Source organism: Schistocerca cancellata, chromosome 11, assembly GCF_023864275.1.
Source record: "Schistocerca cancellata isolate TAMUIC-IGC-003103 chromosome 11, iqSchCanc2.1, whole genome shotgun sequence".
Classification (NCBI taxonomy): domain Eukaryota; kingdom Metazoa; phylum Arthropoda; class Insecta; order Orthoptera; family Acrididae; genus Schistocerca; species Schistocerca cancellata.
In genome coordinates this window covers 149,409,288-149,436,417 of record NC_064636.1, presented here as the reverse complement: position 1 = coordinate 149,436,417, position 27,130 = coordinate 149,409,288, and the positions used below count along the sequence as shown (strand labels likewise).

General features: G+C 39.6%; 1 protein-coding gene across 1 annotated transcript in view; it reads left to right on the top strand.

The window, feature by feature from the left end:
- Positions 1-12,760: 12,760 nt before the first annotated feature.
- The window catches only part of LOC126108620 (eukaryotic translation initiation factor 2 subunit 3), a 106,759-nt gene continuing 92,389 nt past the window's right edge, over positions 12,761-27,130 (top strand). The window contains exons 1-3 of the mRNA XM_049913931.1: positions 12,761-12,990; positions 13,248-13,311; positions 13,759-13,869. Coding sequence (XP_049769888.1) covers positions 12,958-12,990; positions 13,248-13,311; positions 13,759-13,869 — 208 coding nt within the window. The 5' untranslated portion in view covers positions 12,761-12,957. The remainder of the gene's footprint in view (positions 12,991-13,247; positions 13,312-13,758; positions 13,870-27,130) is intronic.

Genomic DNA, 27,130 nt, shown 5'->3' with positions numbered 1-27,130 from the left:
TCGCTTCCATACATGGCTACACTCCATACAAATACTTTCAGAAATGACTTCCTGACACTTAAATCTATACTCGATGTTAACAAATTTCTCTTCTTCAGAAACGCTTTCTTTGCCATTGCCAGTCTAAATTTTATATCCTCTCTACTTCGACCATCATCAGTTATTTTGCTCCCCAAATAGCAAAACTCCTTTACTACTTTAAGTGTCTCATTTCCTAATCTAATACCCTCAGCATCACCCGACTTAATTCGACTACATTCCATTATCCTCGTTTTGCTTTTGTTGATGTTCATCTTATATCCTCCCTTCAAGACACTATTCATTCCGTTCAACTGCTCTTCCAAGTCCTTTGCTGTCTCTGACAGAATTACAATGTCATCGGCGAACCTCAATGTTTTTATTTCTTCTCCATGGATTTTAATACCTACTCCGAATTTTTCTTTTGTTTCCTTTACTGCTTGCTCAATATACAGATTGAATAGCATCGGGGAGAGGCTACAACCCTGTCTTACTCCCTTCCCAACCACTGCTTCTCTTTCATGCCCCTCGACTCTTATAACTGCCATCTGGTTTCTATACAAATTGTAAATAGCCTTTCGCTCCCTGTATTTTACCCCTGCCACCTTTAGAATTTGAAAGAGAGTATTCCAGTCAACATTGTCAAAAGCTTTCTCTAAGTCTACAAATGATAGGAACGTAGGTTTGCCTTTCCTTAATCTTTCTTCTAAGATAAGTCGTAAGGTCAGTATTGCCTCACGTGTTCCAGTATTTCTACGGAATCCAAACTGATCTTCCCCGAGGTCGGCTTCTACTAGTTTTTCCATTCGTCTGTAAAGAATTCGTGTTAGTATTTTGCAGCTGTGGCTTATTAAACTGATTGTTCGGTAATTTTCACATCTGTCAACACCTGCTTTCTTTGGGATTGGAATTATTATATTCTTCTTGAAGTCTGAGGGTATTTCGCCTGTTTCATACATCTTGCTCACCAGATGGTAGAGTTTTGTCAGGACTGGCTCTCCCAAGGCCGTCAGTAGTTCCAATGGAATGTTGTCTACTCCGGGGGCCTTGTTTCGACTCAGGTCTTTCAGTGCTCTGTCAAACTCTTCACGCAGTATCGTATCTCCCATTTCATCTTCATCTACATCTTCTTCCATTTCCATAATATTGTCCTCAAGTGCATCGCCCTTGTATAGACCCTCTATATACTCCTTCCACCTTTCTGCTTTCCCTTCTTTGCTTAGAACTGGGTTTCCATCTGAGCTCTTGATGTTCATACAAGTGGTTCTCTTATCTCCAAAGGTCTCTTTAACTTTCCTGTAGGCAGTATCTATCTTACCCCTAGTGAGATAAGCCTCCACATCCTTACATTTGTCCTCTAGCCATGCCTGCTTAGCCATTTTGCACTTCCTGTCGATCTCATTTTTGAGACGTTTGTATTCCTTTTTGCCTGCTTCACTTACTGCATTTTTATATTTTCTCCTTTCATCAATTAAATTCAATATTTCTTCTGTTACCCAAGGATTTCTACTAGCCCTCTTCTTTTTACCTACTTGATCCTCTGCTGCCTTCACTACTTCATCCCTCAAAGCTACCCATTCTTCTTCTACTGTATTTCTTTCCCCCATTCCTGTCAATTGTTCCCTTATGCTCTCCCTGAAACTCTCTACAACCTCTGGTTCTTTCAGTTTATCCAGGTCCCATCTCCTTAAATTCCCACCTTTTTGCAGTTTCTTCAGTTTTAATCTACAGGTCATAACCAATAGATTGTGGTCAGAGTCTACATCTGCCCCTGGAAATGTCTTACAATTTAAAACCTGGTTCCTAAATCTCTGTCTTACCATTATATAATCTATCTGATACCTTTTAGTATCTCCAGGCTTCTTCCATGTATACAATCTTCTATCATGATTCTTGAACCAAGTGTTAGCTATGATTAAGTTGTGCTCTGTGCAAAATTCTACCAGGCGGCTTCCTCTTTCATTTCTTAGCCCCAATCCATATTCACCTACTACGTTTCCTTCTCTCCCTTTTCCTACACGCGAATTCCAGTCACCCATGACTATTAAATTTTCGTCTCCCTTCACTATCTGAATAATTTCTTTTATTTCATCATACATTTCTTCAATTTCTTCGTCATCTGCAGGGCTAATTGGCATATAAACTTGTACTACTGTAGTAGGTGTGGGCTTCGTATCTATCTTGGCCACAATAATGCGTTCACTATGCTGTTTGTAGTAGCTTACCCGCATTCCTATTTTCCTAGTCAGTATTAAACCTACTCCTGCATTACCCCTATTTGACTTTGTGTTTATAACCCTGTAGTCACCTGACCAGAAGTCTTGTTCCTCCTGCCACCGAACTTCACTAATTCCCACTATATCTAACTTTAACCTATCCATTTCCCTTTTTAAATTTTCTAACCTACCTGCCCGATTAAGGGATCTGACATTCCACGCTCCGATCCGTAGAACGCCAGTTTTCTTTCTCCTGATAACGACATCCTCTTGAGTAGTCCCCGCCCGGAGATCCGAATGGGGGACTATTTTACCTCCGGAATATTTTACCCAAGAGGACGCCATCATCATTTAATCATACAGTAAAGCTGCATGCCCTCGGGAAAAATTACGGCCGTAGTTTCCCCTTGCTTTCAGCCGTTCGCAGTACCAGCACAGCAAGGCCGTTTTGGTTATTGTTACAAGGCCAGATCAGTCAATCATCCAGACTGTTGCCCTTGCAACTACTGAAAAGGCTGCTGCCCCTCTTCAGGAACCACACATTTGTCTGGCCTCTCAACAGATACCCCTCCGTTGTGGTTGTACCTACGGTACGGCTATCTGTATCGCTGAGGCACACAAGCCTCCCCACCAACGGCAAGGTCTATGGTTCATGGGGGGGGAATAAAAGGATAAAGGTATCAATTGAAAGACAACACTGCAAAAAGATTTTATTTTCTTTATTAATATCACTTGGGTTTCCACATCACCAACAGGGGTACCAAGCACAATGCGTTACTCTTTGTTTTACATGGCGAGTTTCCCCAGTAGGCCTACAAACCATGGAATGTACAGAAGCACATACACATCTAAAATTTAGTACCGACAGTAATTATGGTCAGAATTTACGTGAACATTTAATATTTCACTTTCAGGCTGCCTCAATGCCGAAACAATATTTGCTTTTTCAGCAAGAGTTGGTTTCTTCAAACTGCCCTTTGGCTGTTTGTTACATTTACCAGGTCTTCGTTGCACTTTTACCTTCTCGTTGCTGGGGCATCGTGGAGCTTCCCTGCAGTCTGATTGAAAAAGTGACAGCGAATGAGCTGCGTCCTTCTGTAGTGACTTCAGGATTTCTGTGGACACTTTACCTGAACTGACACGGTTAATCAAAATTTGGTATGTGGACACTAATTCTCGGGCCAGAGATGTGTTCTCATGATCATCAGTATTCGTTTGCAGTGAACATAAAATGGCAGAAGCCTCTTCTGTCACCGTTGCTTCACTTGGTGTAAATGTGGCACTTGAATGTAATGCATACGTCATTGACACTGCATGAATGTGCTTGCATATGTTCAAATGAATTAAACTGTCCGCACAAGAACAACTGAAAGCATGTATACATGTATTACATTTGGAGCACTTCAATTTGCACTCCAATTTACATTCAATGTTATTTAAAATTACAGTATGTGTTACACCACAATGTGTTTGGGATTTCACATGAAACTTTGTACCATCAGTATTGACTGTAATGTCATTCTCCTTAATACTACATGAAGCTTTATGACGAGCCTCAATAAGATTGATTCTATATGAATGGCCACCCTTATACAGTTTAACCATTCGAGCACACAGTTTGTCACGCACCAATTTCATCAACACAACAAGTAGTCTGTCAAGTCTATTGTTTGTTTTTCCCTCTAGATAACAATATTTTAAAACTCTATGCATTGCTTCAAGGTGCATATTTGTATTTATACCCAGATTGCGACGGTGACAGTATGCCCACTGCTGAGGCCGGAATAAGTAATTTGACGAGAAATATACACCAAAGTCTCTTGTACCCTCATCTGCTTGAAGCTGCTCGACGAACGATTCCAGCAGCTCATTAAAATTGTCTATGTCTGCTTCTTCAAGCAATGTACGAAGAGCTTTGTACACAAATGCTTTCTTCTCTTCATTGCCATGGACTTTCTTCAAATTATTCCGCCAGCTGCGGTCTATGTGCCAAGCACACAGTAGATTATTTTCTGCAGGTCCCATGACTCGTGACCATGCACTACGGAAAGTATTAGTGTCGTCGGACATGAATACAGATGTTTTTATGATGCCAGCTCTCTCTTTCACAGCACTAAAGAAATGTGTCATTATGGAAGTAGTCTCCCGATTTGAAACACAGAATGTTACAGGCATACCTGAACCAAAATCGTCTACCACTAACAATGTGGTCACCAACAGTTTGTAAACATTTGTACAATGTGTGGAGTCTACACATACAACATTTTGTCCAAATCTCTGTAATAACTGCTTCTGGTAGTCAGTCATCAACACTATCACCGAGTCAGTCCTATCAAAATCTTCCCTGGCCTCACCTTCTTTCTTATAGAGGAGAACACAGTCTTTCATTTTCTCCAACCACATACTAACACTGACTTCATCAATTTTATGCTGCTGATCATCACCAATGGCGAAGTCTCTCTTAATGTTATGAAGGTCATGTCGAGTCAGGAGATGCAGCCTCTCCACTCCGCTGGAATGAACTGAGTCCCGCACATCATCCAGAATTCTCTGGAAAGTGACCCCTTCAGCAATTTTACCTGCAACATTTTAAAATTACTCCAACTACAAAGAGGCCAATTCCGAGTATGTACATGAAAACACTATTCAGAAAGGACACTGTAGTTAACCACCCCCAATAAAATAAATTCATGCAATATAACAATTGCTTAGTACTTATAAACTAGATAGTTTAACAAATGGCTTAACAGTATATTCAGTGTACCCTTCCAACAGTACTGAAGATGCTATTAACACACTGGGGATGGGAGAATAAACAGGCCTGATTAAAGGACTTGTTGCAATGTGATATTTCCCAGTTTCAGCTACCAAGGCTATTTTCAAATGGTTACGAGGTACATGTACATGAGTACATGTGAAGAGAATTGTAACTGGTGTTTTTGTATAGTCACAAATCCATTTTTGTAGTTGCAAATGCCCTGATCCACTATGTTTAACATGCTGGACAAGAAACAATAAATGTACTGTCTTTAGTCTACCCAGATACATTAATGATCAATTCTTAAATAGATTACTATGACGCAAGCAATAACACAGGGCAACACATAAGTATTTCAGAACTTATTTCCACACTTGCATTACTGTAATGCATTACACCTGCTCTCACACACACCTAAGTACGTGGCATTACAGTCACCAATATTGTGGTCAATATGGATCACAACTGGTCTTTTACAACTGCTTTCATGCTACCTTCACAAATTGTATTCATATGAACTGCCAATCGATATATTCACACCTTTTACTCCAGATCACATATCCATAACAATATTAATTTCTCAGCAGTAAAAAACAATGCTCCTTCACTGCAAAATAATAAAAGTCAACTACATATAACTAAAAGCAAGCCTGAAAATTGAATCAAACTTTCACGCCATATTTACTTGGAGATCACTGAAAGGCCAGCAAAATTCTACAAGGTAATACTCACCAGCGATGGCTTCTCTATCAGAACCACTGAGATGCAGAAAAGCAATGTTCTGGTCGTGGCCGATGGTTAGACACTGGACTCGCATTCGGGAGGACGACGGTTCAATCCCGCGTCCGGCCATCCTGATTTAGGTTTTCCGTGATTTCCCTAAATCACTCCAGGCAAATGCCGGGATGGTTCCTCTGAAAGGGCACGGCCGACTTCCCTCCCAATCCTTCCCTAATCCGATGAGACCGATGACCACGCTGTCTGGTCTCCTTCCCTAAACCAACCAACTGGTCGTGGCCGAAATGTGTTCTGTAGTAAATGACACTACAGATTCCACTTTCTTCTTCGTGAAGCTCTATGGCAGCAACACAATGGTTTCCCATCTTGCAAGTGCTCTGGGACTTACACAACCTTTTGCCACCTGACTTCGAAGAAAATGTGCCACTTCTGTGGCATACAAAGGTGGTTTTTGCAGTGCCATCCTTTAAACGCTTAGTGCCATAACTAGAGACAAAACTACTTTTTGTTCTCCTCTCCTCTTCAGACTTCCACTTCATAAAGTCTAAAACAAAAGCATCGATGAAAGACAATTGCATTCAGATTCAACAAGTGCCAAGCACATAGCAGGAGTAAAAAAACCTGCACTGTTAGATACACTCACGAGTTACTGGTGTGATTTTAATCGTTTAAATTTGCAACAATTTAACCTATACTTAATGTAGCAGACAGTAAGCTTACAGTTAACGTGAAATGCGTCTTTTTCAGGGTTTCAAATAAGCACATGTTCTATTGACCAACAAAAACAAGATCTAATGGCCACTGGTCAGGCAAGTATGTAATAATAATGGACGATATTAATTTAAGTAGGCAGTGTACACTTAACTTACCGTCCTTTGTTTGAAATTCACTAATTTCTTTTACCATCTCAACCATGTGCTCCTGCTCCACGTGTAGGCGCAGCTTAGCCAAAAAATTGCATTTAAAGCTGCAGTCACTTTTTGAGCACTTTATCGTACCTTCTTCACCTGGCTGAATTTTATGCACATTTCTCAAATGAGAATTCAAATGCTTCCTTGCTGAATATTCTCTATCACATACATAACACGCTACAGAACCAGCCATTCCAACGAAATAACTCACTCTCACAAGGTGCAATGATATTCACTCACATCAACTGTGAATACGAGAATGTGTGTAGCAAAGATGTTGCATTCGCTCAGATGTCACCTATGCTTCTGATTGGCTACTGTATATGACGTCATGAATTTTACTGTCAGCCAATCAGTATCGCGACCAGCGGGTCGCGAGACGCAAGTCTCTTGGAGGATGCTAAGTTCACCCAACCTGGATATGATGTGACGTCATTAGTCGATTAACACACGTATCGACTTTTACGAACGTTCGAGATTCTAAACTGTCGTCAGCTAGTGGTTTGTTTTGACACGTGCGACCAGATTAAATTGTGTGATTGTTGTATTGAACACTTACGCCGAAAATAATATTTATTTATTATCAATATTTTAGTATGGTTTCATACAATTGGTCTTGTCAGTACATATTAGATTGTAGCAACATACTCTTGCTGACTTTCTTTTCTTAATTTATATAGCTGAAAGAGAACTCGTGCAAGTTTGTTAGCTAAGTAATTTATATGTCCATACCAAGATAGTCTTTTATCAACCATAATTCCAAGTAATTTTACACTCGGACCGCAGAGACAGGTACCTTAGTGTCCAGTAATGACTGGTGTGTAGAATGATTGAATTTCGAACTTAAAAAGAAAAATATGAGGCAGTGTTGAAGAAAAATCGTCGACCGGAGATGAAATACGAGGGGAAGTGGATTTCTCAATGTAATCTTAACCAAAGGTTAGTGTCTTAACGCATCTAAAGATTTTGGCTGCTGAGTGCTTCTTCTCACCGAGTACGAATAACCGACGCACTTCAGCTGGGTCAGAAGTACATCAATTTCCGCTTGAGATTCACAATAATCACGCAATTGCCCGTCGTCATCGATGCTGAACTCTTTTCAGCTTTTCTCTCATTAGTCTCTCGAATGCTGAACACATAATTAGAGACGAGCAACGAAAAACAACGCACAGACACACACAGAGTACAATACACGATTTAAATGCGAGGAACGCAAAACACATTTGAACGAATGGCGCAGAGCACAGCGCTACCCTGTCACAACCTCTCGAAAGTTCACAAAAGTCGAATAGTCGATATACGGTTTCTATCGTTTTCGATGTAGCGTGATACGTCATAATGACGTCACATCGTATCCAAGTCCGGTGAACTTAGCATCCTCCAGGTAAAAACGCCACATATTAATGTCCACTAATAGGCGTCCACATACTTTTGATCAGGTAGCGTACGTCTTGAAAATTTGATGAAAACGTGTACTACACCCACAGTAATCGAAATTACAAGCAGTTTCTGACTAGACTGATAGTAATTCATGATGGAAGTGAGAAAGTTATAATACTTCGAAATCAGACATACATAAAAACAAATGAGTTCAGATTCAAAAGTATAGCTCCACAACGCTGATAATGACTGTAAAGGCACTGTGGAAGTTTGTGAACATGCAGACATATGAAAACGAGCCAGGTGGAAAAAAAGTATGTAAACTAATTTAGTATTTCGAAAGCTGTCGCCCATAACTATGAAAACATTTATCCCACTGTAAGACAAAACGGTCAATGCCTTCATGGAAAATCGTTTTCGGTTACCTATAGTGGTACGATTCTACTGAAGTGTACACATCTTTGTTCAAAGCAAACTGGTGACTACGAATGTCTTCCTTCAGGGCTCCAAAAATATGGAAATCGCGTGGGGAGATATGGCGACTGTATGGAGGATGTGTAAGGGCCTCCCAGCGAAACTTCTCGAGAAACTTTGGCAGCATGTGGTCCGGCATTATCCCGCAACACAATGATGTTGCCCTTCAACATTCAGACTTGCTGACGAGCTTTAGTTTTTGCAGAGAGTTTGCATGCCACTGTGCCTTAACTTTGGCGCCGTGTTCCAAAAAGTCAATGAGCAGCAGGCCCTTGCAGTTAAAGAAAATGGTCATCATGACTTTCCCGGAGTTGGCGAAGAGACAGGCTTTGTGCTGTTACAGTATGTTACATCGTATATAAGGAGAAATGACATTGTAATGGGAAAATCAGTAAAAACACTTATAGCATCAATGAGATACTTGACAACTGGCAGAAGTTACTATGCTTATCCGAAATTTTCTTCGTTGAGCCACATCATTCTGAAAACACATCTTGCCATACATGTAGCACTTACTTCAACTGGCCGATTCATATTGTTGTTGTTGTGGTCTTCAGTCCTGAGACTGGTTTGATGCAGCTCTCCAAGCTACTCTATCCTGTGCAAGCTTCTTCATCTCCCAGTATCTACTGCAACCTACATACTTCTGTGTCTGTTTAGTGTATTCATCTCTTGGCCTACCTCTACGATTTTTACCCTCCACTCTGCCCTCCAATACTAAACTGGTGATCCCTTGATGCCTTAGAACATGTCCTACCAACCGATCCCTTCTTCTACTCAAGTTGTGCCACAAACTTCTCTTCTCCCCAATCCTCTTCAATACTTCCTCATTAGTTATGTGATCTACCCATCTAATCTTCAGCATTCTCCTGTAACACCACGTTTCCAAAGCTTCTATTCTCTTCTTGTCCAAACTATTTATCGTCCATGTTTCACTCCCAGACATGGCTACACTCCATACAAATACTTTCAGATACGACTTCCTGACACTTAAATCTATACTTATTGTTAACAAATTTCTCTTCTTCAGAAACGCTTTCCTTGCCATTGCCAGTCTACATTGTATATCCTCTCTACTTCGAACATCATCAGTTATTCTGCTCCCCAAGTAGCAAAACTCCTTTATTACTTTAAATGTCACATTTCCTATTCTAATACCCTCAGCATCACCCGACTTAATTCGACTACATTCCATTAATCTCGTTTTGCTTTTGTTGATGTTCATCTTATATCCTCCTTTCAAGACACTGCTCTTCCAAGTCCTTTGCTGTCTCTGACAGAATTACAATGTCATCGGCGAACCTCAAAGTTTTTATTTCTTCTCCATGGATTTTAATACCTACTCCAAATTTTTCTTTTGTTTCTTTTACTGCTTGCTCAATATACAGATTGAACAACATTGGGGAGAGGCTACAACCATGTCTCACTCCCTTCCCAACCACTGCTCCCCTTTCATGTTCCTCGACTCTTATAACTGCCATCTGGTTTCTGTACAAATTGTAAATAGCCTTTCGCTCCCTGTATTTTACCCCTGCCACCTTTAGAATTTGAAAGAGAGTATTCCAGTCAACATTGTCAAAAGCTTTCTCTAAGTCTACAAATCTAGGTATGTAGGTTTGTGTTTCCCTTAATCTAGATTCTAAGACAAGTCGTAGGGTCAGTATTGCCTCACGTGTCCCAATATTTCTACGGAATCCAAACTGATCTTACCCGAGGTCGGCTTCTACTAGTTTTTCCATTCGTCTGTAAAGAATTCGTGTTCGTATTTTGCAACTGTTACTTATTAAACTGATAGTTCAGTAATTTTCACATCTGTCAACACCTGCTTTCTTTGGGATTGGAATTATTATATTCTTCTTGAAGTCTGAGGGTATTTCGCCTGTCTCATACATCTTGTTCACCAGATGGTACAGTTTTGTCAGGACTGGCTCTCCCAAGGCTGTCAGTAGTTCTAATGGAATGTTGTCTACTCCCGGAGCTTTGTTTCGACTCAGGTCTTTCAGTGCTCTGTCAAACTCTTCATGCAGTATCATATCTCCCATTTCATCTTCATCTACATCCTCTTCCATTTCCATAATATTGTCCGCAAGAACATCGCCCTAGTATAGATCCTCTATATACTCCTTCCACCTTTCTGCTTTCCCTTCTTTGCTTAGAACTGGGTTTCCATCTGATCTCTTGATATTCATACAAGTGGTTCTCTTTTCTCCAAAGGTCTCTTTAACTTTCCTGTAGGCAGTATCTATCTTACCCCTCATGAGATCAGCCTCTACATCCTTACATTTGTCCTCTAGCCATCCCTGCTTAGCCATTTTGCACTTCCTGTCGATCTTATTTTTGAGACGTTTGTATTCCTTTTTGCCTGCGTCATTTACTGCATTTTTATATTTTCTCCATTCATCAATTAAATTCAATATTTCTTCTGTTACCCAAAGATTTCTACTAGCCCTCGTCTTATTACCTACTTGATCCTCTGCTGCCTTTACTATTTCATCCCTCAAAGCTACCCATTCTTCGTCTACTGTATTTCTTTCCCCCATTTTGTCAATTGTTCCCTTATGCTCTCCCTGAAACTCTCTACAACCTCTGGTTCTTTCAGTTTATCCAGGTCCCATCTCCTTAAATTCCCACCTTTTTGCAGTTTCTTCAGTTTTAATCTACAGTTCATAACCAATAGATTGTGGTCAGAGTCCACATCAGCCCCTGGAAATGTCTTACAATTTAAAACCTGGTTCCTGAATCTCTGTCTTACCATTATATAATCTATCTGAAACCTGTCAGTATCTCCAGGCTTCTTCCATGTATACAGTCTTCTTTTATGATTCTTGAACCAAGTGTTAGCTATGATTAGGTTGTGCTCTGTGCAAAACTCTACCAGGCGGGTTCCTCTTTCGTTTCTTACCCCCAAACCATATTCACCTACTGCATTTCCTCCTCTCCCTTTTCCTACTGACGAATTCCAGTCACCCATAACTATTAAATTTTCATCTCCCTTCACTATCTGAATAATTTCTTTTATTTCATCATACATTTCTTCAATTTCTTCATCATCTGCAGAGCTAGTTGGCATGTAAACTTGTACTACTGTGGTAGGCGTGGGCTTTGTATCTATCTTGGCCACAATAATGCGTTCACTATGCTGTTTGTAGTAGCTTACCCGCATTCCTATTTTCCTAGTCAGTATTAAACCTACTCCTGCATTACCCCTATTTGATTTTGTATTTATAACCCTGTAGTCACCTGACCAGAAGTCTTGTTCCTCCTGCCACCGAACTTCACTAATTCATCTGGGCTGCATTAGTTCAAGAGCCGCCAGACTTCGCATAGGCCGAATACGGACATTAACACAGACACGTCTTTCCGTCGCCGATTCATCCACATGCAAGGATTTGTCTGTGAAAACACTGTATGCTCAGATAAGTGTGTGCAAATATCTGGACCCTTAAAGGGCCCTTAATGTTTACATTCGCACCATATTTAAGCGCACTTTGGCATATTCGGCGCCGTTTTCGTCATAAAAACTAAAACTGCAATACACGTTCCGAAAGCGTTGATTAGAGAATGGACAAGTCTCTGACGAGTATTTTTATGTAGGTATATTACGCACATTTGTCGCAGACAAACTACGAAAAATGCAAGGGGAAATTCCACTGTGTAACATCTGTTCCATGAAATCTCGTGCGAACTGGCGTAAGTCGTTAACTAGCTTCCACGATACTTCGGAGCAGAATCTTCTAGTCATCTTCAGACACCCTTTTGCCAGTATACACTAGGTCTTGGCTATGGCAAGAATATACGGCCTCCACATATTGCCGCAGGAAGTTACCGACATCCGGCAGTTCGCCCGAAAGTTCATAAACAGTTTATATATTATGTTAATGCATGTGTAATATTAAAACTTTCTTTACAGTGCCAATGTCAGATATGAACACCGTAATTCAGTTGGAAAAATGCAGTACGAAATAGTGAGTGGCAAACTGCAACTTATAACACAAAAAGGAAAAACAACACTGTAAGTGCTTAACTAGCAGACGCTTGTAATGTCAAAGTATTTCCAACCTCAAAGCACGATATGCACTGGTACCAACATCAAAATGCAGACAGCCATTTGTTGAGTAAAGTAAATTATGCGGGTTACTATTTTCAAACATTCTGTGTTTACTCGTAACAGTTACATTCGTTATATGTAAATAACATGCTCAATTATACAAAAATGATCTTAGCTTTATTGGTTTGTATAATGTCGAATGGTTATATCAACTCTGAAAACGTGGTAACATGTTCTTTGAATTTGGCATGTCGTGTTCTAACCTATGTAGATAGTAATTTGTGAGAGGTTGTATCATTGTTACACCTAATTGCATAGGATTTTATGATTAGATCTGTGTATATCTTTCATTGATATAGGTGTCATATTTATAATTTACCTTAGCAGTAGCAAAATATTTATATAGTGAAGAACATGGGTAGCCCAGCTGTTATTAACGGAGAACTCGTGAGTAAATAAGATTATTATTTTGTATATATGTATTTATAATACCGGCAGATTTCGAATCATTAATTCTACATTTTTTTTCTCGTTAACTATTATTCGATGTTACCGAAATAATAGCAGGAATGTCATGTGGTTAAGTAACGTTAATTCTAGTTTTATTGCTACATTTGTCATGTGTGTTACTCCACACAATTTGTATACCTGCTTTGATATGCAGTAAGGCTCCCGTTAACAAATTGGTTTATAATTTCTTATAGGACTTGACGAAGTTGACACCCCTCTCACCGGAAGTCATAAGTAAACAGGCTACAATTAATATCGGTATGTATACATTAGCTTTAAAATATACTTTCATCTGTCATTATAGTTTCGTAGCAGTTTTCAAACATTCACGGGCACAGTTACTCTTGAATCGTTATGAGAGCTTTATAAGTGTTTTTATTTTAACATTTCTAAGACCCTGACTTCAGCCATAGCTATTTTATGTAATACGGGAACCCAATGTAAGAAAAAAATAGTGTGCACACACAACATTTTCGCTGTTTATAAATGAATTTGTTGGATATTTCGCAGACTCCATAACAAAAGTTCTGTGTCAACTGATCTAGTGTGAAAGATACCGATAATTCGCAGCTGTACAATCTGTTTTGTTGACATTTGTATGAACTTCTCAAGTTTCAGCTCTGTGTGTTGCTTGATGTAATTTCTAGAGCCGTTCGCTCATTCGTTCAGAGTTCTGATAATGATCTGTTCCCCATATCTTTGCAGGAACCATTGGTCATGTAGCGCACGGCAAATCAACTGTGGTAAAAGCAATCTCTGGGGTGCAGACCGTCAGATTCAAAAATGAACTTGAACGGAACATTACGATTAAGCTTGGTTTGTATCTCTATTATTATTATTATTATTATTATTATTATTATTTAAGCTCTTTCATATTATTGCATACATATTAATGGCTTCAGAAGCAGAATCTTGCTGTGGCTGTTACTGTTGGCCTAGATGCCACGTAATCCATTGTGAAAGATGACGATGATGATTGGTTTGTCGGGCGCTCAACTGCACGGTCATCAGTGCCTGTACGAATTCCCAATTTTCACACAGTCCAGTTTTTTCACATTCCAATCTAACCATTGTCACGGATGATGATGATGATGATGATGATGATGATGATGATGATGATGATGATGATGATGACAACGATAACACAAACACCCAGTCCCTGGGCTGAGAAAATCCCCAACCCGGCTGGAATTGAACCTGGGAGCCCATTATCCATAGGCAGCAATGCTAGCCACTATACCATGAGCTGTGGACAGACTCAAAAGAGGATCTCGAGACCTGCCAGCACTAAGATATAGGATGCTCAATGACAGTGCTTTATTGTGTAAGTTTTCCACAGAATATTGGTCTTTGAGCAGTCTACATGAGTACAATTGTTCTTGGTATAAGGCATATGACTTTTTTCGGAGGGGGGGGAGGGGAAGGTTGAACACCAATATTTAATCCATTTTGACAGGAAGATTGCATCAGATTGACAATATATGATTACTAAAATTACATTACTTTTTAAGTAATTCTATTTCAAATTAATCTATTTTGATTGAACAACGGAATCTAGAATTTTATAATGTTCATATTACGAAACGTCTACATTGCTACTTACTGAATAGCGGAGCTGCTGATGTGTATCTGTTATGCAACAACTGACTAAAATGTACATAAATGTGTGATTCATTATTTGTTAGTTAACAATTATAGTAGTTAATAAACATGAAATTTAAATAAAAATAGAAAGGAGTTTTGGCAAAACTGCACTTACATTGCCCACGGTTTTTCCATTGCACATTTCTGTCGATAAAGATTCTTGTGAAGAATCATAGGAAGATCGTTAGTCAGATTTGAGTAGCCAGTGACATTCCTTGCACATAAATTCATCTGCTTCGTAAATGAAATTAGCCGGTGTTTTGCTTCACTCCCAACAATTTAAACAGGGGTATCAGGCCATGCCGTAATCATTGTCTCAGAAATCGTGATAACCAAATATTTGTGACAACTGAGACTATAAGATTTAGTGGTTCTCATTTATTTACATCCTTGTTTTCTTGTTAGAGAGTACTGTAAATAATAGTAAAAATAGTCAGTTTGTGAAGTGGTAAAGCAGTAGAATCGTGCTATTAATGTATGGTATGTATATCAAGTGCTAGATAAATTAAATGGGTGGCTGTGTGAAAAATTTTATATTTTTGGCTATTTTGTCCTGTTGAGTTGGAAGCTAACACTGGTTAGATGGCATGAACTGATATACTTCCACTAGATACTAGCTGAGGCAATGCACGTAATGTGTAAGAAGTATTTAAATTTATTGTGTGCTGTAATAATATTGCATAAAGACAGGAACCGAATATGTTGCAGAAGTCTCTTAGGGATTCTTGGAAGTCTTACTCTTCTGTGCCAATATATTCACTCTCCACTGGTGGTTATTGTCTTGTTGTTGCGGTCTGCAGTCTGAAGACTTTGGTCTGATGCAGCTCTCTGTGCTTCTCCATCCTGTGAAAGCCTCGTCGTCTCTGGTTAACTATTGAAGCCATCATCCACTTGAAGCTGCTTACTGTAGCCAAGCCTTGGTCTGCCTCTACAATTTTTACCCCCAGTGCTTCCTTCCGTTACGAAATTCACGATTCCTTAATGCGTCAGGGTCATTCTGTCAACTAATTCCTCCTTTTAGTAAAGTTGTGCCACAAAGTTCTTTCCACCCCAGTTTAGTTCAGTAACTCCTCAATACGTCCTTTGTCTTCAGCATTCCGCTGTAGCACCTCACTTCTCTTCTTGTGTGAACTGTTTGTCAACCTACCGCATGCATACGGGACTACACTTCAGCCAAATACCTTCAGAAAAGACTTCTTGATGCTTAAACTGATTTGAGGTGTTAAAAAAATTTCTCTTTTTCAGAAATGCTTTTCTCTCTTTTGCCAGTCTTCATTTTATATTCTCTCTTCACGCATCCATTATTTTGCTGCGCGAATAATAAAAACTTGTCTAATCCTTATCGTGTCTCATTACTGGAATTAATAGTATTAGCATTTCACGATTTAGTTCAACTACATTCTATGATCCTTGTTTGATTTTTGTTGATGTTCACCTTATAACATTTCTCTAGACTGTCCATTCCATTCAGTTGGTCTCCCATTTCCTGTTTTGTATCTTACAGAATTCCAGTGTGATTGGCAAATGTCAAAGGTTTTATTTCTTCTTCCTGAACTTTAATTCCTGCTCCAAATTTCTCTGTGGTTTCTGTTGTAACTTCCTTTGCGCATTCTGTGATTTTATAGTGGATATAGGAGGAAGGAACAGATGTGACTTGTGGGTACAGAATTTAGGTATTAATGTATTCTACAGCTAGTGTCAAATAGTAAAAGGAGTACATAACTTTTTTCACTGTAGTTGCAGCATCGGTTGCTAACAGTAGATTTGAGTGTTGAAATATGTACAGATACAAAGGTTTACGAGACAATCGGTCTTCAATACAATGACTAGTCGGTGGATGACGAGCCCTGACAACTATGAAAGTCTGTAGATGTTATGAAGTGGCAAACACACACAAAGTGGGCTCAGTACACGGATGTTGGAACTTAAGTAGACCCACTGCTGGAGTTCCACAGAGAGAATGTTCGTGTACCATTGGCAGTGGCGCAAATGTTAATGGCAGCGAGCTCGTGCCATGGTTTCGCTTGTCAGAAATGCGTCGACGTCACTGGTGGTGCACCTATTTTAAAGTACGGCCAACTGGGTGGTGGCCGATACCACAGTTTCCTTTACTGATTACCCAGTGTACAGATTCAATAACTTCAGGAATATACAACAACCCATTTCACCCTCTTCTCAACTACTGCCAGCCTTTCGTGTCCTTAGATTGTTATAACTACTGCTTTTTCGCCCTGCTACCTCCTGAATATCAGAGAGCGTATTTCAATCAACTTTGTTAAAACCATTCCATTAATCTACAAATGCTATAGTTGTATGTTTGCCCTTCTTTAATCCACTCTTTAAGATAAGCCATAGAGTTAATATTGCCTCGTGTGTTCCTACATTGCTTCGGAACCTAGAATGATCATTTGTGTGTAATAAGAAGTCTCGAGAGTCATGACACGTTGATCTGGTGCCTGGCCAGAGGATTGCAGTATGCGAGAAGATGATAGTCTAATTAGCTGTGAACAAATAATGGGACTTTAACCAAAAACAGTGTATTCACTATCGGCGAATTATTGTTTAGCCCTTTTGCAGTCAGCCGATTTGGAGTGGTGTGTGCTAAAAATTTCACACGTATTTATACTGTTTTGCTACATTCTATTTAAATTGCCATATATCATACAATATACATTTTAAAAATATGAAAAAATTACTACTTATCCATAAAAGTATGTAGAATATTATGGCTTACACAGATTATCATAATGTTTCAAATGAATTTGATTGTGACAGTTCAAATAAAATATATATTTTTTTAATATTATAAATTTGACTTTGATTCCATATATCCAACATTGTGCTTCAATTTAAGAAGGCTAACTACCGTCCATAGAATTTACACACATTTGTGAGTAAAATGACATGAGGGAGATGACATTTGTGCTATTATCTAGAAAGATAATAATTATTTATATGAAGAGAACATTACAGAATTTCTGTGTCTACAGTATGGCTTAGCATTTGTGTTTAGGAAAACATTCACCATGCAACCCCTTATTACATCTATTGAACAGTTCTTGACCTTCTTTTCCTTCCCTCACTAGTACACACACAGCATCTTGACTCTTTCTTCTCAGGAAGTTTTCTCTAACCTGAAGAACCACGAGGATCATCAGTTGCAAATACTGTAATAGGGAAGTGTGACATTTAGTGCCAACTGGACTCTCATCAATACTAAGTTGTTCATGAGGTGTGTAATGATGTCTAAATATATTATTAGCATGATCTACCAATGGCTGGTACCTGATACACGGGTCATAATCAGGATGGCCTGGTGCTGGTCATTTCTGACTGTCCACAAGATGAAAGAATTTCATAAAATTTCTAAATCGGTGGGCAGAAAACATTTTGCCAAACCATGGAAATGCCTGTGACGGTTTTGTGATCCACTATGAGCATTGTGGGCCTTTTTATTGAGTCCCATATTTAGTAAGCAAGCAATAAAACCTCTTAACTTGGTACTTGTCACATTCTTCCGTTTCTTATACGGTTTGGACAATGTAGCATGTTTAGTTACAAACTGTTTGATTGCAACTACAAGCTTTAAGTTTGTATAATTTATTGTGTAACCAGAATTTCATGATTTTTTAAGTACTCCATTGGTGCTTCACACTTGTTATTGTTCAGGGTCAACTGTCACTTTTCACACCCTACAGATAGCTTGTCTAAATCATTTTGTAAATTGGTTTTGATTTTGTGATAACTTTACTAAACAGTAAACAGCAACATCATCTGCGAACAATCTACAGCTATATGTTTTGCTGAAGTTAGGAATTACCCCAGAATATTATCCGGTGGAATTTTATTGAATGAGAATATGCAGAATACTTCGAAATATTGAATTCTGTGTCCCTGATGGTGGTTGTCACTGTTGCGGCAGATGTAACTGAAGGTAAGTGTTCAGTAGGACTGCTGTGTTGTCTTTCCTGTTTATAGCAGGAATGAAGGAAAATTAGGGTTGAGCACTGTACTGACAAAAGGGTAATTAGTGACAGGGCACGACCTCGATTTCGGGAAGTTCGACAGAGGAAATTGGCTGTGTCCTTCCCAAAGAAACCGTTCCGAGCATTCACCTCAAGCATTTTGGGGAAACCACTGAAACTAGGATTTTAACCACTGCCCCCCCCCCCCCCTCCACCCCCCGTAAGTGAGCCCAGTGTGCTAAACACTGCCTTAGCCAACTGGCTCAGTTTTTTCCAATTTAAATTTTCATCACAATGAGCTGACACAAGAACTTAGAAATACAAGGTGCAGCTGAAAAGTTCAGTAGATGGTCTCAAAAAGTAAAGGAAACAAGAGCTACAAACTAAGAACTGTGGTCATGTGTCGTCGGATATCCGCAACTTCTGCACATGTCGAACAGTAGTGCCTACACTGTCTTTGCTTATCTTGAACTGTTTTGCTGTCATTATTAAAGACAGCTGCTGATCATCTACAAGCATCCATCACACTTATATCATTGCAAAATGTAGCAATGCGTTAATGTGAATTTTTGCTTCAAATTAGGGAAAATGGCACCAGAGACTCATTGAATGTTAGTACAAGTGTACTGTGTTGAAGTAGTGAGTTAGAAGTGTCTGCTTGACTGTTTTAAATTCCTGAAAGATATAAGTGCGGTGTTGAGAATGAGCCACGTTTGGGTCAAGGTGCACAACCCCAAGACAGTGTGACGGATGCTTGTGGATAATCAGTGGCTGTGTTTGAAAATGAGAGCAGGAGAGCCGAAGATAAGCAAAGATGTTGCAAGCACTATTGCTTGTGAACATTTGCAGACATTGTGGGTATCCATCAAAATGTGACTTACAACTAAATCTGACCTCTGCAAACCACCGTGGAGTGCATGGCAAACAGTACCTCCCACTGTACTAGTTACTAATATTTTTTTTCGCTTACCATTCACATATGGAATGCAGGAATCATGATTGCTGAAAATTAAATGATTCTGCACATGCTGTGAGTAATCTAATCTTGTTCTCTCGATCCCTATGTGAGCAATATGTACAGAGTTATAGTATATTCTTAGGGTTATCATTGAAAGTCAATTCTTGAAATTTTGTTAGGAGACATTCTCAGTATAGTTTGTGCATACATACAAGAGTCTGCCAGTTCAGTTTCTTCAGCATCTCCGTGACACATTCCCAAGGGCCAGACAAACACGAGACGATTCGTGTTGCCCATCTCTGTATACATTCAATATCCCCTGTTGGTCGTATTTGGTATGAGTCCCACACACTGTACCAGTGAGTCAATATTCGAGAATGGGTTACACAAGTGATTTGTAAGCAGTCTCCTTTGCAGATGCATGCACTTTCCCAGTATTCTACCAATAAACTGAAGTCTGCCACCTGCTGTATCCATGACTGAGCCTATGTGATCATTCCAGTTCATATACCTACGAAATATTACACCTCTGGTATTTGTATGAGTTGGCCGATTCCAACTGTGAGTCATATCATAGTCATAGCATACCATGTTTTTTTTTCTTTTTTTTCTTTCTTTTTGTGAAGTGCACAGTTTTATATTTCTGAGAATTTAAAGCATGTTGCCATTCTGTGCACCACTTTGAGATCTTATCAAGATCTGACTGAATATTTATGCAACTTTCTACAGACCATACATCGTTATGGATAACTGTATCATCTGCAAAAAATTCTCAGGTTACTATTAATATTTGTCTTTGGTTGGTTAAAAAAAGAAATCTAATCACCAAGCAGTGGCAGGAGAACACACACACACACACACACACACACACACACAGATGTCACTTATGCAAGCTTCTGCAGTCAATGACTTCTTCCAACAGAAGACTTGAAGGGGAAGGAAGAGGTTTAGGAAAAGGGGCACAGTTGGGAAATCACCCAGAACCTGGGTCGGGGGAGACTTACCAGATTGGATGAAAAGAAAAGACTGACTGTTGGGTTTTGCACTGGATCAGATTTGAAGATGGAGACCTTAAACGTGGAACACAGGATAATATGCAAGATAGTAATTATTGCTAAACATAATGCAAGAGTTAATAAGAATGAAAAGATAAATGCATTGTATGTAACAGAGGTGGGAGGAGGATGGTGAATAATAGTCATGTCAGAACGTGAAACATGTAGAGAACTAAAACGGTTTGAAGAAAGGAGTAGTTACTCTGAAGAAATGCTGAGACAGAAGGAAGTAATGGAAATTAAGGCCAGGTGGGTGGCGAGAACCGAGTTGTAGTGCTAGTTTCCACATGCAGAGACCATAATCTGCCCCCTGCAGAACTTGAGGCTGTACAATCCCTAAAAGCTGACAACCCCCATCATTATCACCTCAGCAGACAAAGAATCTACGACTGTGGTACTTGACCAACGGGAGTATGTTAGTGAAGATCTGTGCCAGCTGTCGGACACCTCCACGTACAGTATCTGCCATCAAGATCCCATCCGTGTGATTCAGTCTGACCTGCAGCCCCTCCTAAAAACTGCAAGCACCGTATAAGGACTAACATCTCAATCCATATAACTTCCTACCCCCATCCAAACCATACTCTCCCACCTTTTACCTACTTTGTAAGATCCAGAACCCCAATCATCCTGGCCATCCTATAATTGCTGGCTTCAAAACACTCACTGACTGTGCATTTGCATTAGTCGATCAACCTCAACAATCTGTAGTACAAAGACTCCTATATTAAAGAAACCAACCATTTCGTAGATTGTCTGAAGTCCTTGTCTGTCTCACTCCCACCACACCTTGCTTGTCACCATTGATGTTGTTTGCTTTCATTTTCAGACCATCGATTGCATCTCTAATATTTGACTGTAACATAATTCCTCAGATGTTCGTCTGAAGCCAGTCAAATGTTGCTATGTCTCCTGCTGCATATTTTCTCAGTCAGTGCCCACCTGATTCCAAACTGATGATGTCCTTCCTGCTCACGTTAATCAACTTCATACATGGTAACAGTGACTTCAGCTTTGAGGTGCGGACATACAAACAGCATTAGGGGTACGCCCATGGGAACCATCATGGTTCCCTCCTATGCCAACCTTTTCGTGGGTCGCTTGGAGGAGGACTTTCCTGGGACCCGTAAGCCTTGTTTGGTGTAGATCCATAGATGACATCTTTCGCATAAGGGCTCGTGGTGAGGCTGACAACTTAAAATTCCTGGAATTTCTGCATACATCCTCCCAATTAAATTTCACATGGCCCTATTCAGAATCTCATGACACTTTCCTTGATGTTGATCTTATCCTCACTGAGGGTCACCTACACACTTCTGTCCACATTAAACCTACTAACAAACAACAGTACTTACATTTTGATAGTGCTATCCTTTCCATGTCAAACGTTCCCTCCCATACAGCCTTGGCATTAGAGACGAATGTATTTCGATACAGCAATGTTTCACCACTCTCACCTCAACCTTCACTGGATGTTATTACCCCACCAGTCTATATGAAAAGCAGATTTCCCGGGCCATCACATCCAATCCTGGTACTGCTGATTCCTCCAAAAACATCGTCAGAGTGCACCACTTGACATTCAGTATTATCCTGGTCTCGAATGCATTAATCGACTACTTCAAAAAGGCTATGACTTCCTAAAATGATGCCCTGAAATGAGATCAGGTCTAAGATTTTGCCCACCGCACCTACCTTATCCCTGTGAATGTCCTTTGTGCAAGACTTGCCCTAGGCACCCCCGTACCACCACCTATATCAGCCCTGTAACTGGCAAGACATATGCTGTCAAAGATATAGCCACCTGTGAAACAACATGTCATATACCAGCTATTATGTAAACACCATTTAGCCTTTTACATTGGCATGACCACCACCCATTTATCTGTTAGGTTGAGTGGGCGTAGGCAGAACATGTACACCAGCAACACACAATATCCTGTTGCAGAGCATGCTCTGCAACACGACAGTTGTGACCTCGATGCCTGGTCCACCACACGCACCACCTGGATTCTTCCCCCAGACACCAATTTCTCAGAACTAGGTGCAGGTGGGAACTAGCATTACAACGTATCCTTGGTTCTTGTCACCCACCTGGCCTTAATTTACATTAATTTCTTCTGTCTCAACTTTTTTTCACAGTAACTACTCCTTTCTTCACTCCGATTTAGTTTTCTGCACCTTTCATTTTCTGACCCGTCTATTTTTCGCTATCCGCTCCCACGTCTGTCACACACAATGCACTTAGCTTTTCACCCTTATTGACTCTTGCACGATGTTTTAGCAGTTATCTCTGTCTTGCATTTATCTTGTCTTCCATGTTTAAGCTCTCAGGTTTTCAAATCTCATCCGGTGCAGTCACCCAACAGTCAGTCTATCCTTCTCATCCCATCCAATAAGTCTCCCCCGACCTGAGGTTTTGGGTGACTTACCAACTGCACCCCTTTTCCTAAACCTCTCCAGTTCTTTTCCTTCATCCCTCTTCCTTCCTCTTCAAATCTTCTGCCAGAAGAAAGAGCCGCTGGCTCTGATAGCTTGCATAAGTAAAACCTTTTTATTTTATTTTATTTGTGTGTTCTCCTGCTGCTGTCAAAAATGAATTATTTTTGTTGTTATATTAATATTGTCTTTAAGATCAATAATATGCAAAATGAAGAGTGCTGACACTCTTCCCCAGGGCACACCCAAAGTTACTTCTAAACCTGGTGATGACTCTCCATCTGAGATAATGTGCTGCGTCCTCCCTCCCAAAAAGTCCTCAGTGGAGTCACAAATTTCAGTTGATACCACATATGATTGTACTTTTGACACTAAGTGTAGGTGTCATACTGAGTCAAATGCTTTTCAGAAATCAAGAAACATTGCATCTACCTGACTGCCTTAATCCAAAGCTTTCAGTATGTCATGTGAGAAAAGTGCGAGTTGGATCTCATGTGATTTATATTTTTGGAATCCATGGATGAGGTCATTCTGTTAGAGATACATCATGTTTGAGCTCAGATATGTTCTAAGATTCTACAAGAAGTTGATGTTAATAATAGCGGACAGTGGTTTTGTGGCTCATTTCTAGTGCCCTTCTTGTAGATGGGTGTGTCCTGTGTTTTTTTCCAACTACTGATGCAGTTTTTTGTTAGAGGGCTCTACAGTAGATTATATGTAATAGAGGGGCTAACTTAGCTGTAAAGTCAGTGTAGAATCTGATAGGCTTTCCATCAGGTCCTGGAGATTTGTTCAGTTTTAATGATTTTTCTGTGTTTCTCAACACCACTGACGCTAATACTTATTTCACTCATCTTTTCACATTAATGAGAATTAAATTTGGTCTATTCTCCTGCGTTTTGCTATGTAAAAGAACACTGAGCTAAGCATTTAAATTTTCGTTTTGCGACCCTCAATTTCAGTTCTTGTCTCGTCCACAAGTGACTAATTGCTAAATTAGATTGTACTTATAGCCTTTACATATGACCAGAATTTCTTTGGGGTTTAAAAATCATTTGCCAATTAATGCTATGGTAGTCATTGCTCTCTTGACAGCCAAATGTGTTTCGTTCAGCATCTCTCTATCTATTGTCCTGTGTTTTGTCATACCCAATTATGCTGTACTCTCTGTTTCTTTAGAAGTTTCTTTACTGTACTTGTATACCCTGGGTACATATCCATCTCAGTGCATGGTCGACTGTTTTTTTTTTTTAATTTGAGCCATAGTTCTTCTACATGCTCCTGCCCTGTGCTGAAAGTTTCAAGTTCCTCATTGAGATATGACACTACTGATTTTTTATGTACTTTACTGGACATATATATCTTTCCGATTGTTTTAGTTGTCCTTTGTACTTTGGTAATCACTGTTGCCACACTTGGGTTACGGTCACTGATACCAGAGATCAGGTCTATTTGTTGCCATTAGATCCGATATATTTCTGTCGTGAATGGTGTTCCTAACTATCTGTTCTAGATAGTTTTCAGAGAAGGCATTTAGTAATGCTTCATAGGATGCCTTATTATGCCTACCACTAACAAAACTGTAATTTTCTGAATTAATTGTTGAATGATTAAAGCCTCCAGTGCAGATTATAGTATGATTGGGAAACTTACGTACAATCACTCTCTAAAGTTTTTGGTTACTTCAGGAGATGAGTGTGGTTGATGATAGGAGGATCCATTACCATTTTATGCCCATCCATGATACTGAGTCTTTCCCAAACAATCTCGTGACATCGGTGCTTTGAGCAGTTCCACAAGATGATTTGCTGACATTTTCCAACAGCTTTACAACCACTGTGAAAACTGTGATACACCCAGTAGCAATTACTTTCAAGACCAGTAAAGGTATTTTGTGTGTAACTCTTGTTTCCTTTATTTTATGAGATCATTCACTGAACTTTTCAGGTAGAGCTTGTCTCTGCACTGGACGTTATTTTCGGTTGGAACTCTGTATTAATAGGAAGTGAGGAATTTGATTGTATAAAACTAAATGAGTTTGTGGTTTCCTAAGTTAAAAGCCTTTGTGCCAAACTAAATAACAAGTTGAACCAAAACATCACGTACTATTTATATAGTTTTCAGTCACAGTTGCATATAATCCTCAGTGGTCACTAATCTCAAACTGTTGCATTCATATGCAAACCATTGATTGACTTGACTGTAACATAATTCCTGTGTTACATTCCACAGATGTCCGTCTGAAGCCTATCAAATGTTGCATTGTAATTATGTTACAGCCAAATAATAGAAATGTAGGCAATACTATATTTGCTGCTGCTTCTTTGTTTCATTTGACAATAATGCTCTGTCACCTGCAGAAAGGACTAATTTTAACTCTTGTTGCAAATAAAATGGTAGATCATTAACACAGAAGATGTACAGGTGTGTGTCCATGATAGATGTTTTTTTAGGCTAGGCAGTAGTTTGAGGTACTCTCACGAACACTTTCCCGTCAGTAAGCATGTAGGGAAATCAGACTGCGTTCAGAGTAAAAACAGTTCAACTGTAACAATTTTATCAGTAAATTGTCAAAATATTCATAACAAAGTTCCCATATTTACTTTATTCCAGGAAAGTTCTCAACCTTGAATTATTCTTGGGACTGAGAGCTCTCTAAAACTCAAAGTAAAAAGCTACGAGATAGTTAGCAAGTCGTGGAATGTGTATCAGAAAGACGGATTGGACACCATAGAAGGGGCAGTGTTCATTGTTGTCAACAAATATATTCTCTCCTCATAGCCTGAAATTGAACATGATAGTGAAGCTATCTGGTCGTGTGTGTGTGTGTGTGTGTGTGTGTGTGTGTGTGTGTGTGTGTTTTTTTTTTTTTACAAAGGTCTTGTTGCATTCTATCCTGGATTTTCCAAAGTCTGTGGTCATTGTGCGTAAATACCCAGATCATGCAATACTAGTTGGTGTCATTTTAACCTACAGAGTAAAGGCTGGGACATGAATGGATTCATTGCAGGGTTTCAGTCAGTCAGTCTTGTGAAGTACTTTTGAACACATTTTCCGAAAATTGTTTTGGACAGCTAGTTCGGCGGCCCACTGCAATGGAAGTATCTTAGACCATGTAGCTACAAACAGATTGGACCTCGTCAATGGCGTCAGTGTAGAGACAAGGAGTAATGATCATGATATCATCATAGCAGCTATGATTACGAAAATGAATAAATCAGTCAAGAGGGCTAGGCGAGTGTTTCTGTTAAAAAGAGCAGATAAGCAATTGTCAGCATCTCACTTGGACAATGAACTGCAGTCATTTAGTTCCAGAATGGTGGCCATAGAGGAATTGTGCACAAAGTTTAAACAGATTGTAAATTGTGCTCTGGGCAAGTGTGTACCTAGTAAGTGGATTAAGCATGGGAAAGACTCGCCGTGGTTTGATAACGAAATTCAGAAAATACTGAGTAAGCAAAGGCTGGTGCATTCACGGCTCAAGAGGGGACACGCAAATGATGACAGATAAACATTAGTAGAGATTCATGTGTCTGTTAAAAGATCTATGCATGAAGTGTGCAGCAGCTATCACCACCATATCTTGGCTTAAGCTGTGGTGGAGAATCCAAAAAAATTCTGGTCCTATGTAAAATATTTACCGTATTTACTCGAATCTAAGCTGCACCTGAAAAATGAGACTCGAAATAAACGAAAAAAAAATTCCCAAATATAAGCCGCACCTGAAATTTGAGACTCGAAATTCAAGGGGAGAGAAAAGTTTTAGGCCGCACCTCCAAATCGAAACAAAGTTGGTCCATTGTAATATGAGACACAATTTAGGTCGAATGAATGACGATACAGCTACAGTAGTTTGGTTCGAGTCGAAAGCTTAGCAGTTAAGCTTTACCAGGTAGCCATTGCTATGCGTCAGGCGCTCCGTCCATATTTATACGGATACCCTTCCTTTTTCACGTGCTTCGTCTGGTTTGAATCGATTGCTTATTTTGCTTTGATCTGATAAGTGCCGTTTTCTA